Source organism: Ambystoma mexicanum, chromosome 7p (genome assembly GCF_040938575.1).
Source record: "Ambystoma mexicanum isolate Mex_15411 chromosome 7p, UKY_AmexF1_1, whole genome shotgun sequence".
Classification (NCBI taxonomy): domain Eukaryota; kingdom Metazoa; phylum Chordata; class Amphibia; order Caudata; family Ambystomatidae; genus Ambystoma; species Ambystoma mexicanum.
In genome coordinates, this window is record NC_090939.1 from 459,033,138 (window position 1) to 459,055,130 (window position 21,993).

At 44.7% G+C, this 21,993-nt stretch overlaps 1 protein-coding gene across 2 annotated transcripts in view; it reads right to left on the minus strand.

Annotated features, from left to right (window-relative positions):
- The window catches only part of NME7 (NME/NM23 family member 7), a 2,086,428-nt gene that overhangs the window by 1,251,822 nt on the left and 812,613 nt on the right, over positions 1-21,993 (minus strand). For both annotated transcript variants that reach the window (XM_069636474.1, XM_069636473.1), the window contains one exon: positions 8,053-8,260. In XM_069636474.1, the coding sequence (XP_069492575.1) occupies positions 8,053-8,260 (208 nt within the window). The remainder of the gene's footprint in view (positions 1-8,052; positions 8,261-21,993) is intronic.

Consider the following 21,993-nt stretch of genomic DNA (forward strand, 5'->3'; position numbering starts at 1 on the left):
ATATCATACAATATCGGGTCATGAAGGGACCACATTGCGGTCTTGGGGGCAGATCTGGATTATGGATGCGAGCCGTCAAGATCAATGGAGCAGGGTCCGAGAGCACTCTTGTGCCTACATGTACTTCATCTGTGAAGGAGAGGACTTGAGGGCTGGCAAGCAACAGGTCTATGCGCGAGGAGGTGCGTGCACGTGAGAGAAAAAGGAAAAGTCTTAGGCCGTTGGGAGTAAGACCCTCCAGGTGTCCAACACTCCCAGGGATTTGAAGATTTTTCATAGGCCCACGGCTGTTTTGGAGTCTCTTGGTGTGGGGAGGTTTGATTTGTCCACGAGAGGATCTAGGACACTATTGAAGTCTCCTCCTATTACTGCTTGGCCCTCCAGGAAGGGGAGCAGGGCTGCTTCTAGTTCAATGAAAAATCTTCCTTGATTTTCATTGGGAGCGTAGACTGAGAATAAGGTGTATACTTGGCCAAACAGGTCCCCTTTCACCACTAGGTATCGGCCGTCAGAGCTTTGTAGTGTCTCTTGTTCCATGGAAGGGATGCCTCTCGCTATCAGGATTGCCACGCCTCCCTTCTTCGCACCACTCGTTGCCAGATATTGCTTCAGGAAGGTTCTATCCCATAGGTGTGGGAAGTCAGCTTCGGTCAGGTGCATTTCCTGGAGGAATACCACTGAGCTGTTTAGGTCGTTTAGGCATCAGAGAGTTGCTTTCCGTTTGCTTGGGGAGTTGAGGGCTCTGACGTTTAGGGTCACAAAGCAGAGTTGTTGATGTGGAGGAAAATCTTTGTGTTGAAGCGTCTTTGCTTTCGAGGGTGGGAGATTCGGGGCTTGACTGCTTTCATCTGTCATTTGGAGCTTTGGGTTTTATGTCTGACCGCTGTGACCGGGGTTTTAACTTTCGTAAACTGGTGGTGAGCTCCACCAAATAACAAAGAAATAAACAGAGAACCAAAACTAAGTCAAAACTGGGCCTTTGGGCCCTTGAGCCAGATAGAGTCTTCTCTCTCATGGCTGGGGTGAACCGTGGGAGTGGCGAGCTCCAGCTTTGCTTTGTTGTTGGGAGCCATGGGTAATTTCCTTTAGGGTGGTCTCTGGTGGAACCTCTGCTGGAGAGTCCAGTGGGATTGTTCATGTCTGCTTCGGGGAGTGTGTGGTTTTCCCCCCCTTTGTGAACATAATCCAGGCATTAAGTGTGGGTTTCAGGGCTTCTCATCTGTCCTCGGTGGGGGATGAGCTCCTCAAATCTTCCCCTCCAAGATGCCCTATGCTTCCTTGAGAGAGCTGATCACCCAGGAATGGCCTTCAAATGTGAATTGTAGGGACGCTGGGAACATCCACCTGTATTTTATTTTTTGGGTCTTGGAGAAAGGTGGTAAGTGGTTTGAGGGCTCTGCATCTCTGGACAATGTTTGGCGCCAGGTCCTAGTATACCTGTAGCAGGGTCCCTGGGAATGTCGGCTCTCCTTGCGTTCGCCTAGTCGACAAGATCTCTTGCTTGGTCGAGAAGAAATTGACCCGGGTGATAACATCTGGTTGCTCCATTGTGGAAGGCCCTCTGCGGCTCTGCATCCTGTGGGTCCGCTCCAGTAGCAGCATTGCTTTGTCGCAGTCAGGGAAGAGGGCTTGGAAGAAGTTGCAGACAAAGGTTTGCAGGGCCTGGTCCAGGATTGTCGCTGGTACCCCTCTAATCTGAATGTTGTTTCTTCAGACCCTGTTTTCCAAGTCTTCTTGTTTTCGTGTCACTTCTTCATTCTTCCCCTCCAAGGCCTGGAGTTTTCTCCTTAGGTCAGATAGTTGGGCCGAGTGGTCCAGGGCTTGGTCTTCGGTTTCACTGATTCTATGCTTCAATTCTCCCATCCGATTGTCCAGACTCTCCACCTTGTTAATTTCTACCATGCAGTTCCGGAATTCGGATCTGATGTCTGTTAGGCGGGACCGGATGTCTTCCTTCGTGGCTCAATGGCCTGTCTGCCTCTCTGGGGAGTGTGATGTAGGGCGCCCGGTCTCGAGCTTTTAAACTTTTTCTTGGAGTAGAAACATGGTAGTAATGTTTGTCGTTTTGTGGGGCTTGTGGTGTTTTGCCATCTTTTCCCTTTGAGGTGGGGTTAGGGGCCTCCCCTGCTTATTCCACTGTGGCTTCCAGGAAGCGATCTACCTCACCCAGCTTCTTTCCTAGCCCTGTGGTTTTCAATTGCCTTTCAAACTCTTTGGTGGTTTAATAGTGTGGTTGTCTCTCTAGCCATGAGGCTGGGGTAGTAGTTCAATGGGGCAGTTCCTCTGCCCCCGCGAGCTTGCTGACGATCACTGAGTCGCCTGCGAGGGGCAGGGTGCGTGTGGTTGACTTCACCCCAGATGCGGTGGGCCAGCTGGATGTCCTTGGGCCTAATGGTGACCCTCCTGGCGTGGATGGCGCACAGGTTGCTGTCCTCAGGGGTGCCCAGCACTCCTTGCTTCTGAGCCTGCCAGTGGTGGGACCAATATCAATCTCGTGCAGGGCCCTTAACCTGTGGCTCCGGGGGTGATGGATGCCTTGCGGTTTCAGCAGGGGGGGTCCTGCACCCCGATTGGCTCTCAGCTGCGTGTTTTGAGGTGGGTCGGGGAATGTGGCACTCTGTAGCTTATCCTCGTAGTGTGTTTGCCGATTGCTCCTGGGGAGGCCATCCATACGCTGCAGCAAGGAACTCTCCCGGCAGCGGTGTATGAACTCCACAGGCTCTCTAGTGTGCTAATGGCCTCCTCAGGAAGGGGTCGGGCGGGATGGGTTCCCGGAAGGGTTCTGCCACTCACCGCTGTGTATCAATCTCTCAGGGCCATTAGTTCCGATCTCCTCCTCTCTCATGCCTTGGGAGCCAGCAGGTGAGCGCTCGTCTCTGGCGCTGCGGGTGTTCTGGTGGCTGCGGCTGTTGCCTTTCTTCAGATGAGCTCCTGTTTTAGCTGCTGCTTTTGAGGCCTGCGGCTTTTTCAAACTCTCATCAGCCTTGCTGCCAAACAGCCTCGAGCCATCAAAGGGCATATTGAGGAGTCTAGACTGCACATCTGGTGCAAATATGAACTTCCTCAACCACACAAATCTGCGCAACACAGTGCAAGATGCCATGGATCTGCTGATGTTGTCTGCAGTATCCAGACCTGAATGGAGGCATCCCCCATTGCCTCCTTATCTTTGATGATATCCAGGAAGCCGTTGCTTGCTTCACCTTCCGGGATGTAGTCAGCCACCATAGCTACGCAGTCCAACAGGGTAAACGTAAATCTTTACAAGGTACAAGTTGTGTTGACTTTAACACCATAATACCAGCGGTAAATAATTTTCTCGCCAAGGCATCCACTCTTTTATCCCTATCAGGAGGGAAAGAGTGGTATGCTGATTGCTTAGTAGATGTAGCAGCTTGAACCACCAAACCTTCTGGTGTTGGATGTTTTAAGTACTCTGGGTCACTGCTGGATGGGCTATATTTCTTAGCATAATTTGTATCTACCGCTGCCGCAGTCTCTGGTGTCTCCCAATTTGTTGAGAGCCTTCTTTGTAGTGCAATGTGAAAAGGCAAAATTGGATCTTTTTGGGGACCATGATCCAAAATATCTGTCAGGCAATGCTGCTCGAAAGAAGGAGTAGGCCTGCTTCAACCCAAAAACTCCATCACCTTGCTCATTAGCTTCCTATATAAGCAGTCAGTGTGGTCAGTAGGATCTGGTTTACCAAATTCCAGTTATCCAGATATCTAAACCACTGGCTGATTGAAGGTTATCATACAAGTCTTTTAAACTAGACTCTTCTGAGATGAATTCCTCTGGTACATTAGAGGTGCCATGTTGTCCCCAAAAGGGTGGTGCGTTATCATCTGAAGGTGCATTTTCTTCATAGATAGAGGTTAAAGACTTTAAATAATCTGTCTTTGGCAAGGGTTTGCAAACCTTTTCCTAGGTTACTGTTGGCTTTGACAACTTCGAGAAAATCGTCGACAACGACTTCTAAGTCGTAGTCGATTTTGTCAGAGTCAACTTCGCAAAGGCGTAGGCATTGTTGACTTTTTATGCTTTTTCGATGGACTGGATTCCTGACTCAAAGCCCTCTTTCTCGTTGGATCAAGATTTTTCTTGATGCTGTTCCGGCGTATGGCTCGTTTCAAAGGTTTCATCTTCGACTTCCCTTTGCGGTCTTGATGCAGATCGACAGGGACTTGGGCTTTCTGATGGTCCTTTGAGGGGGTCAGGGTACATTCTCGAAGATTTTAAGCATTGCTTTACGAAACGCATCCCATTTTGTTGGGGAGTCCGACTTAGCTGGACATTTGATTACCTTGGCGGAGGAATCACTAGAGGTCGAAGGTGACCTGTGACGCTGTTTGTTGGCCTTCTTCAAAGAAGACGAAGAATGGCGCAATCGACTTCTCTATCAAGATCTTTTAGATCTTTTCCATCGAGGAGAATCTCTTCACTCATCAGTCTTTCTTTTTGAGCTCTTCAAAGGAGACTTCGAAGGCAACCTCTGCACCGCCAATTCACCTTTACACTCCCTCACAGCCTTTTCGGTCATCGCAGTTACACCCAGCAGTACGGTGACAGGTACCAAGACAGTGCAGACATATGTAGAGGGGGTCGGTGATTGATATCTTCGATTCACAGACTTGGCACTTCTTGAAGCCTGTCTTAGACGTTGATGGACCTGACTGAGAAGACATTTTTGTAGAACGGAAATAGCTGACGGAGTTCACTGAAGAAATTAAGCATGCCGTAATTCTTTGAAGCGTTCGCTCGGAAAACCAGAACTGAAGCCAACGGGCGCTGCGTGCACTATTTATACTGATGATGACGTTGACAGTCGAACAAAGGCCCTTGAGGGACATTAACTATAGGAGATGGCACACAGACAGCACCCCTGTCAAAAAAAATCATAACACGAGGAATATGTGGGAGTACGCAATCCATGTGAAATATCTCTTTCATATAACACCTCTATCTATAAGATGAAAATGTCTCTTCCAAACAAATGATGATTTTCAAGGATGGCACAAGTGTCTCTTTTATTCAACAAAAGAAGTTCTCCTGGTATACCCCACTGCCAAACCATAGTGAACCCTTTTCACTAGGTCTTTCTGTTCATAAACATTAGCTGGTTTTCCTGGTGTACTCCCCTGCCAGGTATTCCCTTTCTGGGCTTTAAAGATATCCTGGTGTACTCTCCCGACAGGAATCTCCCCAAAAAGGATATTGTGAGCTCAGAAGATCCCTTGGTGTACTCTTCTGCCAGGCATCCCCCTCCCCCAAAGGTTCACTGCCTGAAGCAACACTTTCACCAAGTCTTCACAATCTTTCAGTAGTCTATCTTTCTCGAGTATAACACAGTTCTTACTTCTTCACTGTTTTATACTCCACTGGCTTCAGGTACTACTTGTTCCAACTTCACCCATACTGGCATCCCTTATATGGAGGTTTATTAAAGTGTTGCTCTTCAATTTCATTAACACTGTTCATTGGCTTGTGGCAATACTTCTTCCAGTCTTCCCCATATTGACCTTTCATATATGAAGAGTTGCACAGATCTTGCCTTTAATTTCTTCATTAGTAATGTTTCATGGTGTTTACTCCAACCTTCCCCCTATTGGCCTCCTTCATATGGAGACTTGCATAAATTTAATATTTCAATGTTACTTGATGAACATTCGAAACATCTTGGTAACTGCTGGTACACCTGTCGGAAGCGTGCCTTACTCTACAGACACCTCACGGGTTTTCCCACCGGCTTCTCTCTCGCTCGCCGGTGGGATGGCACATCTGCAACATGACTGCACTCTCGCCAGCCTTCTCCTTGTTTCTGGCTCCTTCACAGTCCCTGCTCTGCTTCTGCTACGCCACTTCCGGTCTCGATTCCACTATGGTAGGAGGCACCTGCCTTCTTCAACGTAGCCTACCTCAGCATGTCTGTCTCTGGTACTGCTTCCTGCTGCACCCGCTCTGCATCTCGCCTCTCCTTCTGTTCTCCTTGGCTTCAAAAGCACACCATTTTAACTGTGCCATCTTCTTTGAAAAGATTTGTCATCCCACATGCTGTTGACATTGTTCAGCCCATTATCTGATCTTTCTGTTTATATAGGCCATTTGAGTGACAGGAGTTCTAGACATAAGAGAACACTCCAGGTCTCTGGCAAGCATATTTTAAGGTCTGCTCATTTGACATTACAAATGGTTTGCTTTTTTTGGGCAGGCATATTTGTACAGACATATACAAAAGAGAAACCAAGATGGAATTGTTTAAGATGATATCAATTAGTATGGCAGCACTTATAATGATGGAGACAATGAAGCTAGAATCATTCCCATTTTGCATAATAATCTTTTAAAACATTTTGTTTTTATAAATTGTCAGGTTGGTTTATGTGATGTTTGTAATTTCCAAGTCAGCTCTATAAAATGTGATTATTTTAGTTCATGGTGTAGAACAGGAAAAGAAAGTGGTAAATTGCAAACATTGCAGCGTGGGAACATATCCCAACTTCACTGCTTTACCAATGTGTGATCCTGGACATCACATTTAATTCCATATTGACCAACGTCAGCATTGCCCATCCACCCCTACACCTTTCAACATTGCCGTCCTTCAGAGTTATTTCGTTCTTAGAGTATGAGCTTCAAAAAAACCTTACTCATGGCTTCAATGGCTATAGTGTTGCTTCCTCTATAATAATGGCGAGCATTGGTATATTGCGCACTAAAGTCACTTGTTTCTTTGCTCTCCTATGGCAACACCACTTGAAAACCATGTCCCTCTTCTAATCACAGTCCTTCTGGATGCTGGCAGCTTCTAATTTTCATCCACCTGTGCTATGGAATGTTTAGCGTTCTCCTTGCTTCCGATTGATCTCCTGTATTCATACTTGTGCACTTTTGTATTCCATGAGGCTGCTAATCTGAATACTTTTAAAAGATTTGTCTCTCGCATTTATATTATGGCCAGTATATTCCCCATTGCTGCTAATGATGAACATTGTCTTGTAGCTATGCTAGAACACAAGGACACTTGGTCTGGACTGCTAATGTCGGCCTTGAAATGCTACTTTACTTGTTTACGATTCTAATTACAACAAGAATGAAGAGGGTAATGGGACTGAAAGGGAGTATCCAGACCTATTTTCATCGCTGTGAGACAGCATATCAAGCTATGGGTTGTGATTGTGATGTGGGGGGGGGGCGCAACCAGATATTCTGGATTCCTTAATTCATTTGGTTCAGTGGAGTCGGGGCCCAAAGGTGTCTGCGCCTAGGGCCCCAAAAGTCTTTAAGGTGGCCCTGCATATAGGTTCAGATGTTTAGACCTAGGAGATTGTATATGAACACCACGTGTACATAAAGGGTGACTGTCATCCTGCTTAGAGTGTCCAGCAAGAATAGATCTGAGTTTTATTATTAGAAGGATCGGAATACTGGCAATATGCCATCAAGAAATCAGGGATTATATGATCTTACATGGAAGAGGGCCATACCCCGCCTTCCTGATGGGGTCACCACTTCCCCCTGATAGCCATCTCCTGCCATGTGATCCTCTCCCTCATAATACCACACTCCAGGGCAGGATCAGGTAGCAGCTGCCGTCCCCTGGCCACATGGGAGGAGATTCTAGGCTGGGGGGATCTGTGGTGACTCCACAGGATTAATCACATTATAACCATATTCAGCCCTCCATGGAACCGGCTTGTCACAATACACTAATTACTTTTCCAGGAAAAGGCTCTAACTCGGGCACCAAGAAAAGGTTACATTCGTGGTCAGAAAAATAGGCAATGACAAAATGTCGACTTCACCAATGTTCTTACTCACTACAGAATGGGCGAAGTAGCATAAAATGACATTTTGGTGAATTATTATAATTTTAAAAATTGTTTGGTATTATTTACAGAAAATAGGGAAACTTGATATGAAAACAAAAATAGGTGCTAAAGGCATTTCACAGTCCTGGTGCAAACCCCCAAATCAATACACAATTTATGGTTACTAAATGTAGCTTAAGTAACATCCAATTTATTTCAGAACCTGAAAGAAAAAACTTACACGTGCAGCAGATGCGACACTGTCCGAGCCATGAGTTGCATTTTTAGTACCATCGGTGCCAAATTTGGCTCGCAGGGAGTTTGGTTCCTCACTCCTGGCAGTCGCAGAATTTGTAGGGCCCATTAATCGCCTCCAAGCACACACAGCCTCGTCTCCTAAAAGCTCCATGGCAATGACTGGACCACTGATCATGAAGTTTATAAGGTCACTAGGGAAAAATATATATTCATTTAGGTAGGTAAGATTTTTACAGAAGATTTGTCATGTTTGTGAATAATTCATTAAACTGACTTTTTTTTTTATTCCAAGAAGGCAGGCCTATCTTCTAACAATGCATCTCAGATACTTAACCTTATGTTAAAGTTCACGGACTGAATGTTCGTCAGTATCTTGTAGGACTTTGAAAAAAAATGCTACCCTTACCTTTCAACTGTAGATCTTAGTGGTAGGGCATTCTGGGGCCCGACCAGGGTGGCCGCAAGCCTGCTAAGCTGTTTTATGCAGTGTATGTTGACTAGGCGGGTTTAGCACTTGCTTTGACTGTTACATTGACTTTAACTGTTTGGTTTGTGATGTCATCATAATTTTTGTCACCATTACTGGGCTCTTTTGAAACAGCAGTCTGTGACTTCAAATGTAGCATGTCTAGTTTCCGGCAGTGAAGTCTGAAACTGATTGCCACTCCCTCAAAGTATTGGTGAAGGGTGTGGTGTGTGACCCTCCCAAGTGCGTTGACTTTTTAAGGGAATGTGTCCCCCCCCCCCACCCTCCTGTATTGCCCTTTTAAACTATGTCATGGCCCAATCTAATCAAAGGAGCCTCTGGAGACACGTGCACCAGAACTGCTGCAGACTCCCAAAAAGGAACGACTGAGTCTGTGTCTCATTCATGTAGGGCTGCAGGCCCACACCGTGAGAGCGCAGGCCATGATGCTGTGGGACCCTCGTGCCCGGACGGTGGCAGAGGTCTGCATGGCCGTGGGCAGGGATCACCCTGCACCCACTCCAGATGGTGCCTTTAACATTTAGAGCCCCCCAACAGTGCCGATGCCCCAGAGCACCCTGGGGCCTGCTGGATGTCCAGAGCAGCCCCCCCCCACAACTGAGGGGATGGGTTCAGCATGGAAGTGGTGATGGTTAAGTTGCTGGCTCCTCTGAAGTCTCGTGGCAAAGCTTCAGCCAGGGATTTCCCCACGGAGGCCCGAAAACAAGTAGTATGGCATGGCTCCTGCATTGGGAATCGGGGGAGGTGCAAACAGGGAAGGAAATGGCCCGGAACAAGACAGCTCCACTCTGGCAGTCTTGCCAAATCGCTGTTCCGTGTAGACTGGAGGCCCAAACCCACCGAAAATGAGGAACCTCTCTGCTCTGCCCACAGCGAGTCTCTTGAACACTGTGCTGTTTGGAGTTTCCATGCGTGCAGCTAGCAAAGCGAGCAGCATTATGCAGGCACTTCAAATGGCATCTGAAAGTCGTCCTTTGCTCACTAGGACATCTGAAACTCAAACAATGAAACAGTCCAAAGGGACAGAGGGAGTTCCCCCAGTAAATTGTGTCCATTTCCAGTACTGGGTGCAAAGATGCTTTGGGGCCCGTGATTGGTAGTGGTGCACTTAGGGTGGCACTCTCAGACATTTTTCCTTTAAGCTTCTTTCTATATAGAAACGCATTATGTTGGAGCAGCCCTCCAGCAGATTCCTGACTGAAACGCCACTGTCCTCCAACTACAGGTGAATGGATGTGTATGCAATATATATTTTAGGAGTATCTCATGGCTATCTTGGCTGCTTCTCCTCTATTCTGTGATGTCAAGTGCAGGGACAACATTTAGGGGTCACCAGGTGGAGGGACAACATTTAGGGGTCACCAGGTGTCGCACCTGCGTCCCCTGAGGTCTCCAATGCTACCCCTAAGAAGAGAAATGGAGGCTTCTGGGCTGTGGACAACAGCATGCGGCTCTTTGTTTCTGGGGGGGGGGGCTGGTTTTCTGATGGCTATAGCCAATAAGATAGCTCAGTGTGTTGTGCACTTGCTGCTGCAGTGTGTGTGAGTTATCTGCAGGTTTCAGGTTTGACTCCCGGCTTGACCAACTCAGCCTTTCATCCTGCGTAGGTTGATCAATGAGTACCAACACAGGTTGGGTGATATAGTATGTATGTTTGTTCTATATGAAGCGCTTAAGCGTAAGTGCTATATAATAACACATCATTATCGTTTGGCCTTGGACGTCTGCTTGCATTCACAGTAATTTGCAAATATGGGCCTATACGCACTGATATTAATGATCGATATACATTTCATACAAGAATGGATAACCATATTACTTAACAGTGATATCGTAACCATAGTTTTCGTAGTGTACTCAGAAACCATGCTATGTAATTCTGGCAGTGTCTAGATTTGGTTGAGTGTCAGATTATAAGATTAATGTATCTAAAACACTGATCTTCCCAATCTCAGCCTCGTGTCATAGAGGTCTTTTTGGAGTCGAGCGCGATAGTTGGGCTGGGAATGTCGTCTTATATCCGAGTATACAAATTTCAAGGCATGTCAATACTTTATTAGCCTCCAATGTTCAAATCAAACTCACAGAGATTGCGCTGCTATGCTTAAAATGGAAAAGGTTAAACCTAACATTGTGGGTAAAGATTAATGTAATAAAGATATCCCTGCTTCCAAAACTACTTTAGTATGCTTCCTCTACCTTTGACGGTAGATTTATTCGCTACTTTAATAGAGTTTTAAGAGGTTTTTTACAGGGAGACGGGGGGTGGTCCCAGGATTCCAATGGAGGTACTTATGAAATCAGTACGTTTAGGGGGTTTGGTTTCCCTGATATAGTCGCATATCATAGAGCCTTTTACTTGTGCACCTTACATTTCTGGTTAAGAGAAGATGCAGCTAATTGCCCGAATTGGAGTAATATAAAGAATATTGTGCACCCAGTCCCTTTGGATTGTCTCCTTAGTATGGAAAAAAAGATAGCTGTGGATTAATCCATACCGTTTGTTAAGCATATCCTAAAAGATTGGAAGAAAAGTTGTAAAAGCACTGGGGTTAAATATCTACTGAGTTTGGAATCTTCCATCTGGAGGAATTCAGCAATATGTTTTAATAATCGTACCCTCTTGTAGCCCCTCTTGGCAGACGGCAGGTATCTGGCGTTTGGGACAGGTGCACAACAGAATATCAATGCTCTTGTTTGAATTCCTTAGGTTTAAGTATAAATTGCGTTTGTCAGAGGATTACCGATATTGCGTCCACTGTGATGTTTTTGTTAATCTTCTTGCACCTTTAAATGCCACATTGCACAGTGTCCCTCCTATATTGCATCTATCTAAAAGTTAAAAGTACGCCTCTATCGGCTTCTGTTCTGTATAAACATCTGGCGCAGGTGGGCAGTGACGTTTCTTCTGAGCAGAGTAGGTCAAATTGGACATTGGATTTGGGATTTGACTTATCTGAGGGAGTTTGGAAAGGTATTTGTACTGGGCCTTGTAAATATAAGGTTGACTTAGATCTGAGGTTTACTCAACAACGGATTGTGCATTGCATTTACTGGACGCCTTCAAAAATGTAGCGTTTTAAACTTGTGCAGGATGATGCATGTTGGAAATGTAAATCTGACACCGGTACTGGTTTGCATATGTTCTGGTCCTGTGCGAAAATTAGTAACTCTTGGGATGATGTCTTGCAACGTATCGAACTTGTCTTAGGTTTGCCGGTGCCCTGCACTCCTTTAATTCGTGTCTTGGGTTTGTTCCCGGCAGGTATTCAGCGCTCTGTTGGTCAGCTCTTTTGGTCTTATAGGTCACTATTGGTAGCTAAAAAGCTGTTTTTGAAATGCTGGAAGAGTGATGCTAAGCCTTCAATTGATGGATGGTTACAGGATTTAGCCATTCTTTCAAATAGAGAGAAGGTCATTTATCAGAGAATGAAAAAAGTTGATAAATATTTGTCTATATGGAACATCTTCAATGAATTGTACATCTGAATAATTTCCCTTTTGTTGATTTATTGAATGTATTTAAAAAGTATTTTTCCGTTTTCTTTTTCTTTTCTTCCTTGTTTCTTATTTTCTCTTTCCTTCGCTCTCCCTGTCTGTTCTTTACTTTCTCTTCCTCTTTATAACATTTGTATAAATGGGTAACTACATTGTTATGTTGTCTAGATGATGTTTTATTGTTGTAATATGATATTGTTTTTTTACCTCTGTTTATTATAAAAACCTTAAAGAAATTTGAAGAAAAAAAAACGAAAAACAATGCTATGTAATGTCACTTCCTGTTTTGTCAAGGGGTGAAAGGTCGTGTTCCATCGCTTCCTGTGATGTCACTTTGGGGTGGGGTCAAATTACACCACTTCCTGTGATGTCATCAGAGGTCAAGGGTCATGTGATTTCACTTCCGCTACCCTGGGCATTTTGGTGAAATGACGTCCCTGGTCAAATGGCTGCCAACAATGGGTCATAGACCAGCGTAAACCATTTCTGGCAGCAAGCGCTGGACACATGAACAGAAACATTGCAATCCTGCAATCCTGCCTTTCATTGTTTTGGGAGTTTCATAGGATGCAGTGGCTTAATGTCTCTAACTCACATCTGATAGCTTAATGTACATATAATGGCTATTCCACTGGTACACCTTGGAGTTCCTGTGCTATTCACATTTTCTAATCAAAAGGGGACTTGACAAACTACTAGTTTGTCAAGTGTTAATCCCATAACACTTACTACTGCACCAACTTCGGACGCACGCTATCACATGGCAACGCAATGAAAGCGGCGAGACAAGAGAGACGAACTGGCCAGTACTTATTTTCCTCTGAACTGGATAGTAATGTAGGGGACTACAAAAAGAAGTGCTCTAGTGGAGAAACAGAATGCAAGGGCATTCACTAAGCAACACGAAGAGGCAACTCCAGCATGGCTGCAGTCTATGTAGTAAAGTCAGTGAGCCATATAGGGTGGGGGCCTCCACATGTGACTTCAGGATAACCCCTCAAGGTCAGGCATCTGTAAGCCATACAGTAACTTACCAGCAGGATGATAGCATTCAGGACGGAATCGTTTTGGAGTGTTAAAACACAACAGAATATCAAAAGCAAAGGAAATACCAATGTAGCTTCTTCATAGTGCTGTCCTGAAGATATATGGTTGTTCTTCAGGGTACTGTCCTCCAAGCATTCATGCCTCGTAACTTTCAAAGGCCCTTGTCGTAGGATGCATCTCCATGTGGACAGAGTGAACTCATTTACCTACCAACAGTTATTTTTCAGAGAGAAATCCACTGCCATCTCTCACCTGTACTTGAGGATTCTCTCAACAAAGTCTGGTTTCTTCACAGTGTGGTTTTGGTTAGGTGGATCGGCACACGTGACGGCTACACCTCAGTACAAGATGTTAACGGGCTCATTGGTGGGGGTAGTGTTGCATGGATAGATTGGAGAGTTCAAAATTGGCATTGCTAATATCAGGATTTTCAAATACTATCCTGCAGAGGTTGTGCATTGAACAAGGTACTTCAACAAAACATGTGACCCATGCCACATAGCTACAGGAAAACCAGAGCAGTGCACTTGTGAGCTTTGTGCTCACAGTGTTGGTTATGTAACAACTATGCATATTAAACAGTCATGATATGCAAATAAGCACACTTAAGTGTGAATATAAAAATCCTTTAGTAATTGGACAATGTCCAAAATCTTTCTTGTATTGAAGCAGACAGATCACAGTAGCCAATGCTTTTCAGCCAAATCCTTCATCCGGGTGAATCTATATAAAGGCAAATACATAACCAATAGTGATTCCATAGATAAATGTAGATAAATAAGAGGATTTTGTAAAACAATATTACAAACTAAAAAATGTATTGACCATCCGTGTTGTGGAGAATCCTGCGGATCCCCCACTAAAGCGCTGCCTAGTGTCTCCTTGGCAGACACTTCCTGGTCCCAATCCTGGGGGTGGTGTACTGCTGAAGGATCATCTGGGTGGAGACCAGGCCCAGGGCGCTGGGGGGAATGTCTAGGATGATAGTAAAATCCTTCCCTAGAGGTTATAGCAGCTTGTCATTCAGATGAATGCCAATCTAGGATTAAAAGCAAACCAATAAAATCTGGGATAAAAAGGTATAAAGTTGTTAACTTTCCAGGGCCATTCTTTTATACCCCTAAACTCCATATCCTCCACAATATCAAAGGTATTACAATAGGAACAATGAACATGTGTTCCTTTCTGTCCCTTAAATCTCTAAAAGGGCTAAACCTTTTAATTCCTCTCTTAATAAAATCTCGGGAGGAGCATCCATTTTAAAACCTTTTGAAGAATTAGAGAAATCAAATGTTCCTAAATTAAACTACAAGTCCCAGAGTCTCTCAGGGACTGAAAAAGAAAAGGGCTGAAGAGGCAGGTAAGAGTCCAGGTCAGGCAAGCAAGCCTAATGACTCTAGACAAGGTCATGCCATTAATCACAAGCCCCTGCACCTGAACCTAATTAGCTCACCTGAGGGGCATAAAAGGCTGCAGGGGAGAGAAGCAGTAGAAAGAAGCTGGGGCAGGAGCTGGAAGGTGGTTAGTAGCAGAAGCAGATGAAGCAGAGCACTCAGCCAGCAGTTCACAAGGAAGTGTGACCACAACAGGGAAGCCGGAGTAGAGAAGAGACAGATTCCACCTGCAGACTCCGAGTTGGTCCTGTGCTCACAAACCCTGTATAGTTGTGGCAGCACTGGAAGGGACTGGAAGAAACAGGCAGTCTTTCAAGTTGTGCCTCATTGCTGTGAATGCAGAGTTGCAGTTTCTCCTAAGGCCGTGTGCAGAAGCAAGCCGAGGGAAATTCGAGAATAGGAGACTCTCCCTTGATGAGGCTGGATCGGAGACATTCATGCAGCATAGGGGTGTAGATCCCAATAGTGCCTGCAGTAGTTGCATGAGAAGAAACAAAGTTGTGAAGCCCACAGTCATAATTTGGAGTCGGAAAAGGAAGCTACATACTCCTGAGAAGCAGACATTCCTTGCCGGTACTATAGCCAGCTTTTAATTGCACTTGCGCTGAAATACAAGCGAGCCGAAGTTAACCGCAGAAGTGAGAAGTATTTTATCAATGGGAAAGTAACACCCGCTAACCTGAAATGCCTGCATGTTATTAAAAGCCTTTTTTCCCCCCAACATCAGCATGACTTTTTTGCGGAGCGGTCGCGTGGCTCCTGTTCACACAGAGAACTATGCCGGTAGCGTAACTGAAGTTAAACTGACTTTCCTGAAGAGTTGCATGTATTGTTTAAAGGGAGCGTGTGCATGAGACAATGTTTCCTGATTACATGGAGGCTGAGTGCTGACCGAAAGGTAGGAACACATCTCTCTTTGAAGTAGTGAAACGAAATTTCATGTGCCTAATTTTGCTTACAGTGGAAGATGCACATCTTGCAACACATTAAAGGCTGAAGCAGGAGTTGTAGAAGTACTAGATGCTGAAGCCAGAACCAGCATTACCCAGGCCCAGGGAACTTTATAAAAGTAATCCTGCGCACATAACTGTACACCAGTGTTCTAAAATTGTTACATTCATTGTTCTTCATCAAGAATCTTCACCCAAAGGTGGAAGAGAGGCACAACCACTTTGCGATAAATATTTAAGGAAATGTATATACGAATCTGGGGAAGGGACCCGGATACTTGTTAATAAACATTGTTTCCATATCTACATGGCAAAGACTATTTAGAAGAATAAGAAGAGGATTAGAAGCTGGAAGCATATTTTATGGTAGCTGCAAGACAGGCAAAGAGGCTGCCCTTTATTATGGCATAGATAGAAGAGTGCCTTGCCAACCTGTGGAAGTAGACGATGTCTTGTAGAATTGCCCATCCTTGAAGTTGTTGCAGCAAATTACATAATCGCAAAAGTTGTAGCAGAAGTAGCAGGACGGTGGCTGTCACTATTTTGTAAGCAGAAGTTGAAAGCAGAGAAGTTGTTGCCAAAGTGGGAGAGGTACTTGTCACCTTCATCTATTCTTTCCTGGAAGGAAGTCATCCAGGAAATTCCATTGGTGCTCCTATTTTCTTTGTGGAACTGTAAAGAAAGAATCTTTTCAACAAACAAAGAAGAGACTTTCGCCAGTGTATTTTATTTGTGTGAACCTTTGTTCCTTTGGCACTTTTCAAGACTTTGGTTAAGACTTTTTTTGTTCCTTGGAGGGAATTGACTTTGGGATATTCCTGGGGGAGCAGGATCTGCCCAGGATCAGAAGACGGCATCCAAGACACTGGGTGTTTGGTAACCTTTTATTTATGTTGCATTTATGTTGCTTTAAATGTTATGTTGTTTAGTGTGAGCATTAGTTTTGCGAGTACTGAGGTATTCCCATAGATCTTAGAATAGGTAGGGAATCCCCTGGCAGAGTAGGTTTAGTTAGGATTTATCTTATAATTTTGTGTGTAATGTGAAGGAATCATGAAGAAGACACAGACAACTGAATTCAAGTTTTGGGCTATGTGAGAACCTGATGATGCCTCCCCTGCATAAACCCTGGGGATCTGTCAACCAGGTGGCCAGAAAACGGCCATCGCTATTGGATCCAGTTCCTGGGGTGGACTAATGAGGGTGGATCACCTGGATGGGAGTAGGATACCGATGGGTGAGATGGGGCATCCCCCTTTTCTTCAACACCTTTAACCCATCCTCTTCCGTAGGACATTCAAAAACACTGCTCCCCCCCCCTTTTCCGACAAGAACACTTTTGCACAACATGAAAGACAACAGACTAACACCAGAGCTGTTTGCTGGACATGTCCCAATACAAGGGTCAGGCAAAGTCAGGCAATCACACACACCTGACGCCCCTTTCCATTCCCCACAGGGATAAAAGGTGGAGCAAGAGAGCACAGTATGAGCAAGGCAGACCGCACAATGACACAGCTAATCTACCACGGCAGTTCAAGAGAAGAAGAAAGGCGGCAAGAATTGAGGGGGTGCCAAGGAAAGAAGCAGCCTTGCCCTTTCCTACCCGAACCCGTGAAACCTTCAAGGAAGAAAACATAAGCCTGAGGACAATAGCTTCACAGTTTTGCAGCAGATGTCAACGGTACACGGTATGCCTATGCCGATAAGCCGGAGCGAGGGAAACTCGTGTTACCGGCCTTAACTCCAGATGCAAGGAAAGCCAAGCGTTTCATCACAGCCGGTGAGTCAAGGGGAGAACCGATAAGAACCGGGCTGTGTTGAATGTAAGTCCAAGGTGGCATATTGAGAGAAACTCAACGACTGTAAAATTGTTAAAGGAAGACCAGCTGCAGAGGAGACCAGCACCACTTGGGTGCTGTCTCGAGAAATCCGGGTTTATCCCATATTGATAAAACTACAGATACCAGAAAGCCGTCGGAGAGCCGCCAAGATTGGTCGAACTAGTCATACCGGAGGTCTAGCAAAATCCCCATACAGTCGAAAGCCTTTGATCTAAGAACTGTAGAGAAAGCAGGGGAAGTGAATTCGCATCATGAAAAAGCAAGGGAAGTGAATCCCGCAAGCATCGAAAGTAAAGGCAAAGAAACATTGGCAAGAGTGAATCCGGAGGGATGCCAAAAAAGAGGGGCAATGTCTAAAGTCCCAAGAAACTGTGTTGACAAGAGTTAGCCCGGCAGAGGGATGTCCACTATGAACTGTTGAAAAGACATTAAGAAGTAAGGGGAGTGAATCCTGCTAAAGTGAAAAGAAAGCCGTAGTGAACCCGGCGTAGGGAGGCTAATATTCAAAAAGGGGTTAGCGCCCAGAAGAGAGGGAACGAGAGGTGAAGAGCAATCACCTCAAGTGAAATCTGAAGGGAACTTTTGTTTGCTGTTTTTTGTAAACTTATCCGGCCCTTGGAACCAGAAGACAGAACCACCGAAGGACCCAATACTGATAGGAACTGTTTTTGAGATCCAAACCTGGAAGAGGAAGATCCAGGGAGTGAAAAAGCTATCACTCAACAAAACGAGGAACAAGGGTCGGTGCCCAGAAGAGGGGGACCCAAGCGTGAACCATTATCCCCCTAATCAAGAGCCATATTGAAACCAGGAGAGGGAGGATGAGATTCGAGAAGGGTCTGCAACCAGAAGGGAGGGACCCAGGGGTGAAATTATCACCCAACGTGCATTTGGAACCAAACTTTTGTTTTTATTTTAATACGTCAGGCAAGGGACTTTCAAGAGAAACAAGACTTGGCCATCAATGGCTCTGGTAGCTGAAAACAGAACTGTCGCCTCGTGCTGGGAGAGCTCAAAACTATGCTGTGCTCCAAGACCTCACCTTACACCGTGCTCAAAACGTGGGGAAGGAAGACCCAGGCTAACAAAACCTGTCATATTATTTGTGAAGACTTCTTTCTTATCTTGAAAATCATCCCACACCCTTTTTGTATTTATTGTAAGGTTTGGCAATAGGTTTCTTAGTATAGGCCCTTTTTATTTGCCACAACGCCACGAGGACTACCGTATTTCATTTGATGGTCGACGCTTGCTCCCATCTTAGATTTAGATTAGGCATTTTTCCAACCTGCATACAGTTTAATAAACACCCTTGAACTGTGATCACTTGTGTCGGTCGTTACTGTTGCCACCATGGGTTCCTTACAGCTATATACTTTTATTCAACAAAAAGCAGGCTCGGAAAAGGCCCAACTTGCCCTATGCTAAGATGGGATTTCCCTACCTAAATAAGCTAAGGATAGTCTGTGTCAGGAAGTCCCAAGTAAAGGTTTGTCTGTGTCTAAAACCTAAGCTTGCTCTCACAGCTATTTGAATTCCATGTGTAAGGATGTCAGCGTCAAAACATGAAGTGTTAAAATAGAAATGTTGAGCTTCTTCCAGCTCCTAGTTTGGAAAGGGTTTTCCCTTCCCAAAGTTCAAGATCATTCACAATGCAAAAGGGATTCTCGTCTCCAAGTTTGCAGCTGGTTCACAATGCAAAGGGGTTCCCTTTCCATGATTTCAAGTCTTTCAGCTTTTCCAAAACACAGTTCTTTGTGATACTTTCCAACTCCTCTGGTTTGGTTAGCTTTAATCAATTTCACAAAGTACACTTACTTAACTTCAGTTCACAAAATCTCCTTTATATTCTATTACAAGCTTCTTTGCATGTATTTTAAGTGGCTTTCACATTAGTAGGTGCCCTCGATCCAGGAACAGTTGTCGGACCACACGATCCACCCATTACAGGTCACGCAACCGAAAACACCCGTATTGCCTCTTCTTGCTTGTACACACATTGCCCACGCTTCAGCTCTACAGTGGTACTTGGGTTCTTCCCATTTCACATCATTGTGATGCTTTGCCATTGCTTGTTTTGCCACTGCTGACTTGTTGCACTTTCATATCTTTCTATGGCTCTTGCTAATGCGTGTTCTCTCAATTTCTAAAAGTTCCTTCATAACATAGGAATTCACAAAACTGCTCTCATTCAGATCAGTTATCAACAGTACTTGTTTTCATTCATATCGGCATTCAAAACGTGCTTATTTTCTTGCGTCCATACAGTTTGATCACTTTGTTCTAACCAACATAACATTTCCAGTATACTCTTCAGCTGGGATCTTGGATACTGGTTCACTGGCGTATTCACAAGTTCAAATGTTATACTTTTCCCAGGCCCTATCTTGACCTTATCAATATTGGCCCTCTCTTGACACTTGTCAATGCTTTTGTCCTCTTGGGCCTGGATAATGCGTGTCCTCTCTTAACTCTTGGCAAGGCTTACATCCTCCTATTGGCACTTGACAAAGCTTGCTTAAACTCACACTTTTATGCAATTCACCCTGCGTTTTCACTCGTCTCCAGGTTAGCCTTTCTTTCATCTCTTTCACAGTTCGGTATTCACAAAACCTTTCACTCTGTTTTCTTAGCAGTTTGAGGTCATCATGATATCAAAAGTATTCAGTAATTTAACCGAGTTCAAACTTGACCGGCAGTCATATCGCCCGAACGTTCTCTTGCTCACTCACAAGTGGCCTGACCTGCAGAAACCATGCGGTCTACACCTCAGCTTCCCGGAGTAACACAGGCTTCTCTGACTCACTGGTTATGCCGTCTCCTGGTGCTCTTCTCTGCGATGGCAGGTTCGCTGTAGCTGTCCCTTCTCCTGGCTCGGCGTGCCTCTCCTCCAGGGTCTCCTCCACCTCTGCTGTATGGAGGGCGAGTCTCTCCGACGCCAGGAGATATGCAGACCTGCAATGCTACCAGAGATCTCTCAAATCCTTCTGCCACAATCAGCTTCTGCTGCAACGACTCTGCAACTCGTCGGCTCTTCGGGCATCCATCTCTCTGGCTTCACTTCCAGCATCTCCAGCAAGTGTTCCACTGATGTTACTCTTAGCCTCACCACAGCAGGCCATTTATACCATCCCCTTGGCTTCAGGTGTAGGTAATGTTCATTCATTACATAATGATCTTGGTACTCAGCATCTCTCTTCTTCGTCCCAGTACCAGAGTGGTGTTTATTAGGGAAAGAATTTCGGGAAAATCATGGAAGGGCTTGACAACAGACTTTAAAGGCCTGGGAAATTGTGGACTCATTGTGAAAATGGAATGGGGATACTGTACCTCACCCAAGGGTGCCTCATGCCCACTCCTTAAGTCTAGTCCACACAGATGATCCTCTCTTGCATATCCACCTCCAGGGTCAGGATATGAAAGTAACGGGCTTCCCCTGGCCACCTGGGGGGGAGGATATATTGGAGAAAGAAGTGAGGACGCCCCGAGATTCCTCACAGTAATAAAATGGCAAATCCTGGGAAAGCTCAATACAGTCATGAGTCTCACATTACTGGCCCCTCACAGTGTCTAAATGCAAACAAAAAAAGACAAAATTAAGATATTTCAAGCAATCACTGAAGAAAATATACTGAAAAGTTCAGCAGCAATAGATAAACTAACAGGTAATAACCTTAAACTTCAAGCAATGAACAATTAACTGACATCAGTTCTGAAAGTAAACTAAAGGCAAATAAATGATTGAGGGAAACAAATATAGCCCATGGAAAAAAATCACTTATGAAATATTCAGAGGGCAATTTAGCAACTCTCAAAGATTGGAAGTCGCTCAACAAAGGAAGCAGGTGGTGCATTGGCACCCCATGAAAGTCACAGGGATGCCAAATTTGCTTGAAGCTAAACAACACAGTGAAAATAGTGACTCAAGGTGATGTCATCACACACAGGCTCAATGACATCACAAAGCTCGCCTCGAGAGAGATGTGTTGGTGGTTATATAAAAACAATAAAAGACAATATAGGAAAAAAGGAAAATCCTAGTGAGCCGAAAAAAACCATATGGGAAAATTAGTAGCAAAGGATAAGCAAAAAATTAGTACCAGTCATGTATTTCCTAAATGAAAATATAGAAAATGAAAAATAAGACGGGTAAAAGCTAAAGAAAATATATGTATAAAAAATATGAAGAAACCAAAAACAAACACGTACAAAATGTAAGAAGCCAATAGCCAACATGAGTAGTGTGAAAGTACCATAAAAAAAATGAAATTCAAGGAAACATGTGAGATTACATTCTTTGTTCATGCCCCCAGGGGTCAGGGAATCAAGACGATCAATCCAATAGGCTTCTCTGCAATTCAGTTTGGTGTGTACAGCCTCATGTAGTTTGGTTGTGATAACCTCCTGCTCCTGGAACCAAATGTGTGAGATTTTATGATGTAGCTCCCGAAAATGCTTTGTTACTGACTAGTTTGGATGATCAGTCCTGATGTTTGATCTGTGTTCATTCCAGCTGGTCTTAGCGACTCATTTGGATTGTCCCACATAACCTATGGCATCTGACATAATAGTAATGCAGGGTGTGTTACATGTAGCATAGTCCTTAAGAATAATCTATTCACCCGTTCTCAGATAATACACAATGTCACCCTTAGAAACATTGTTACAATTGGCACATTGCAGGCATGGGAACGTGCTCCCTAC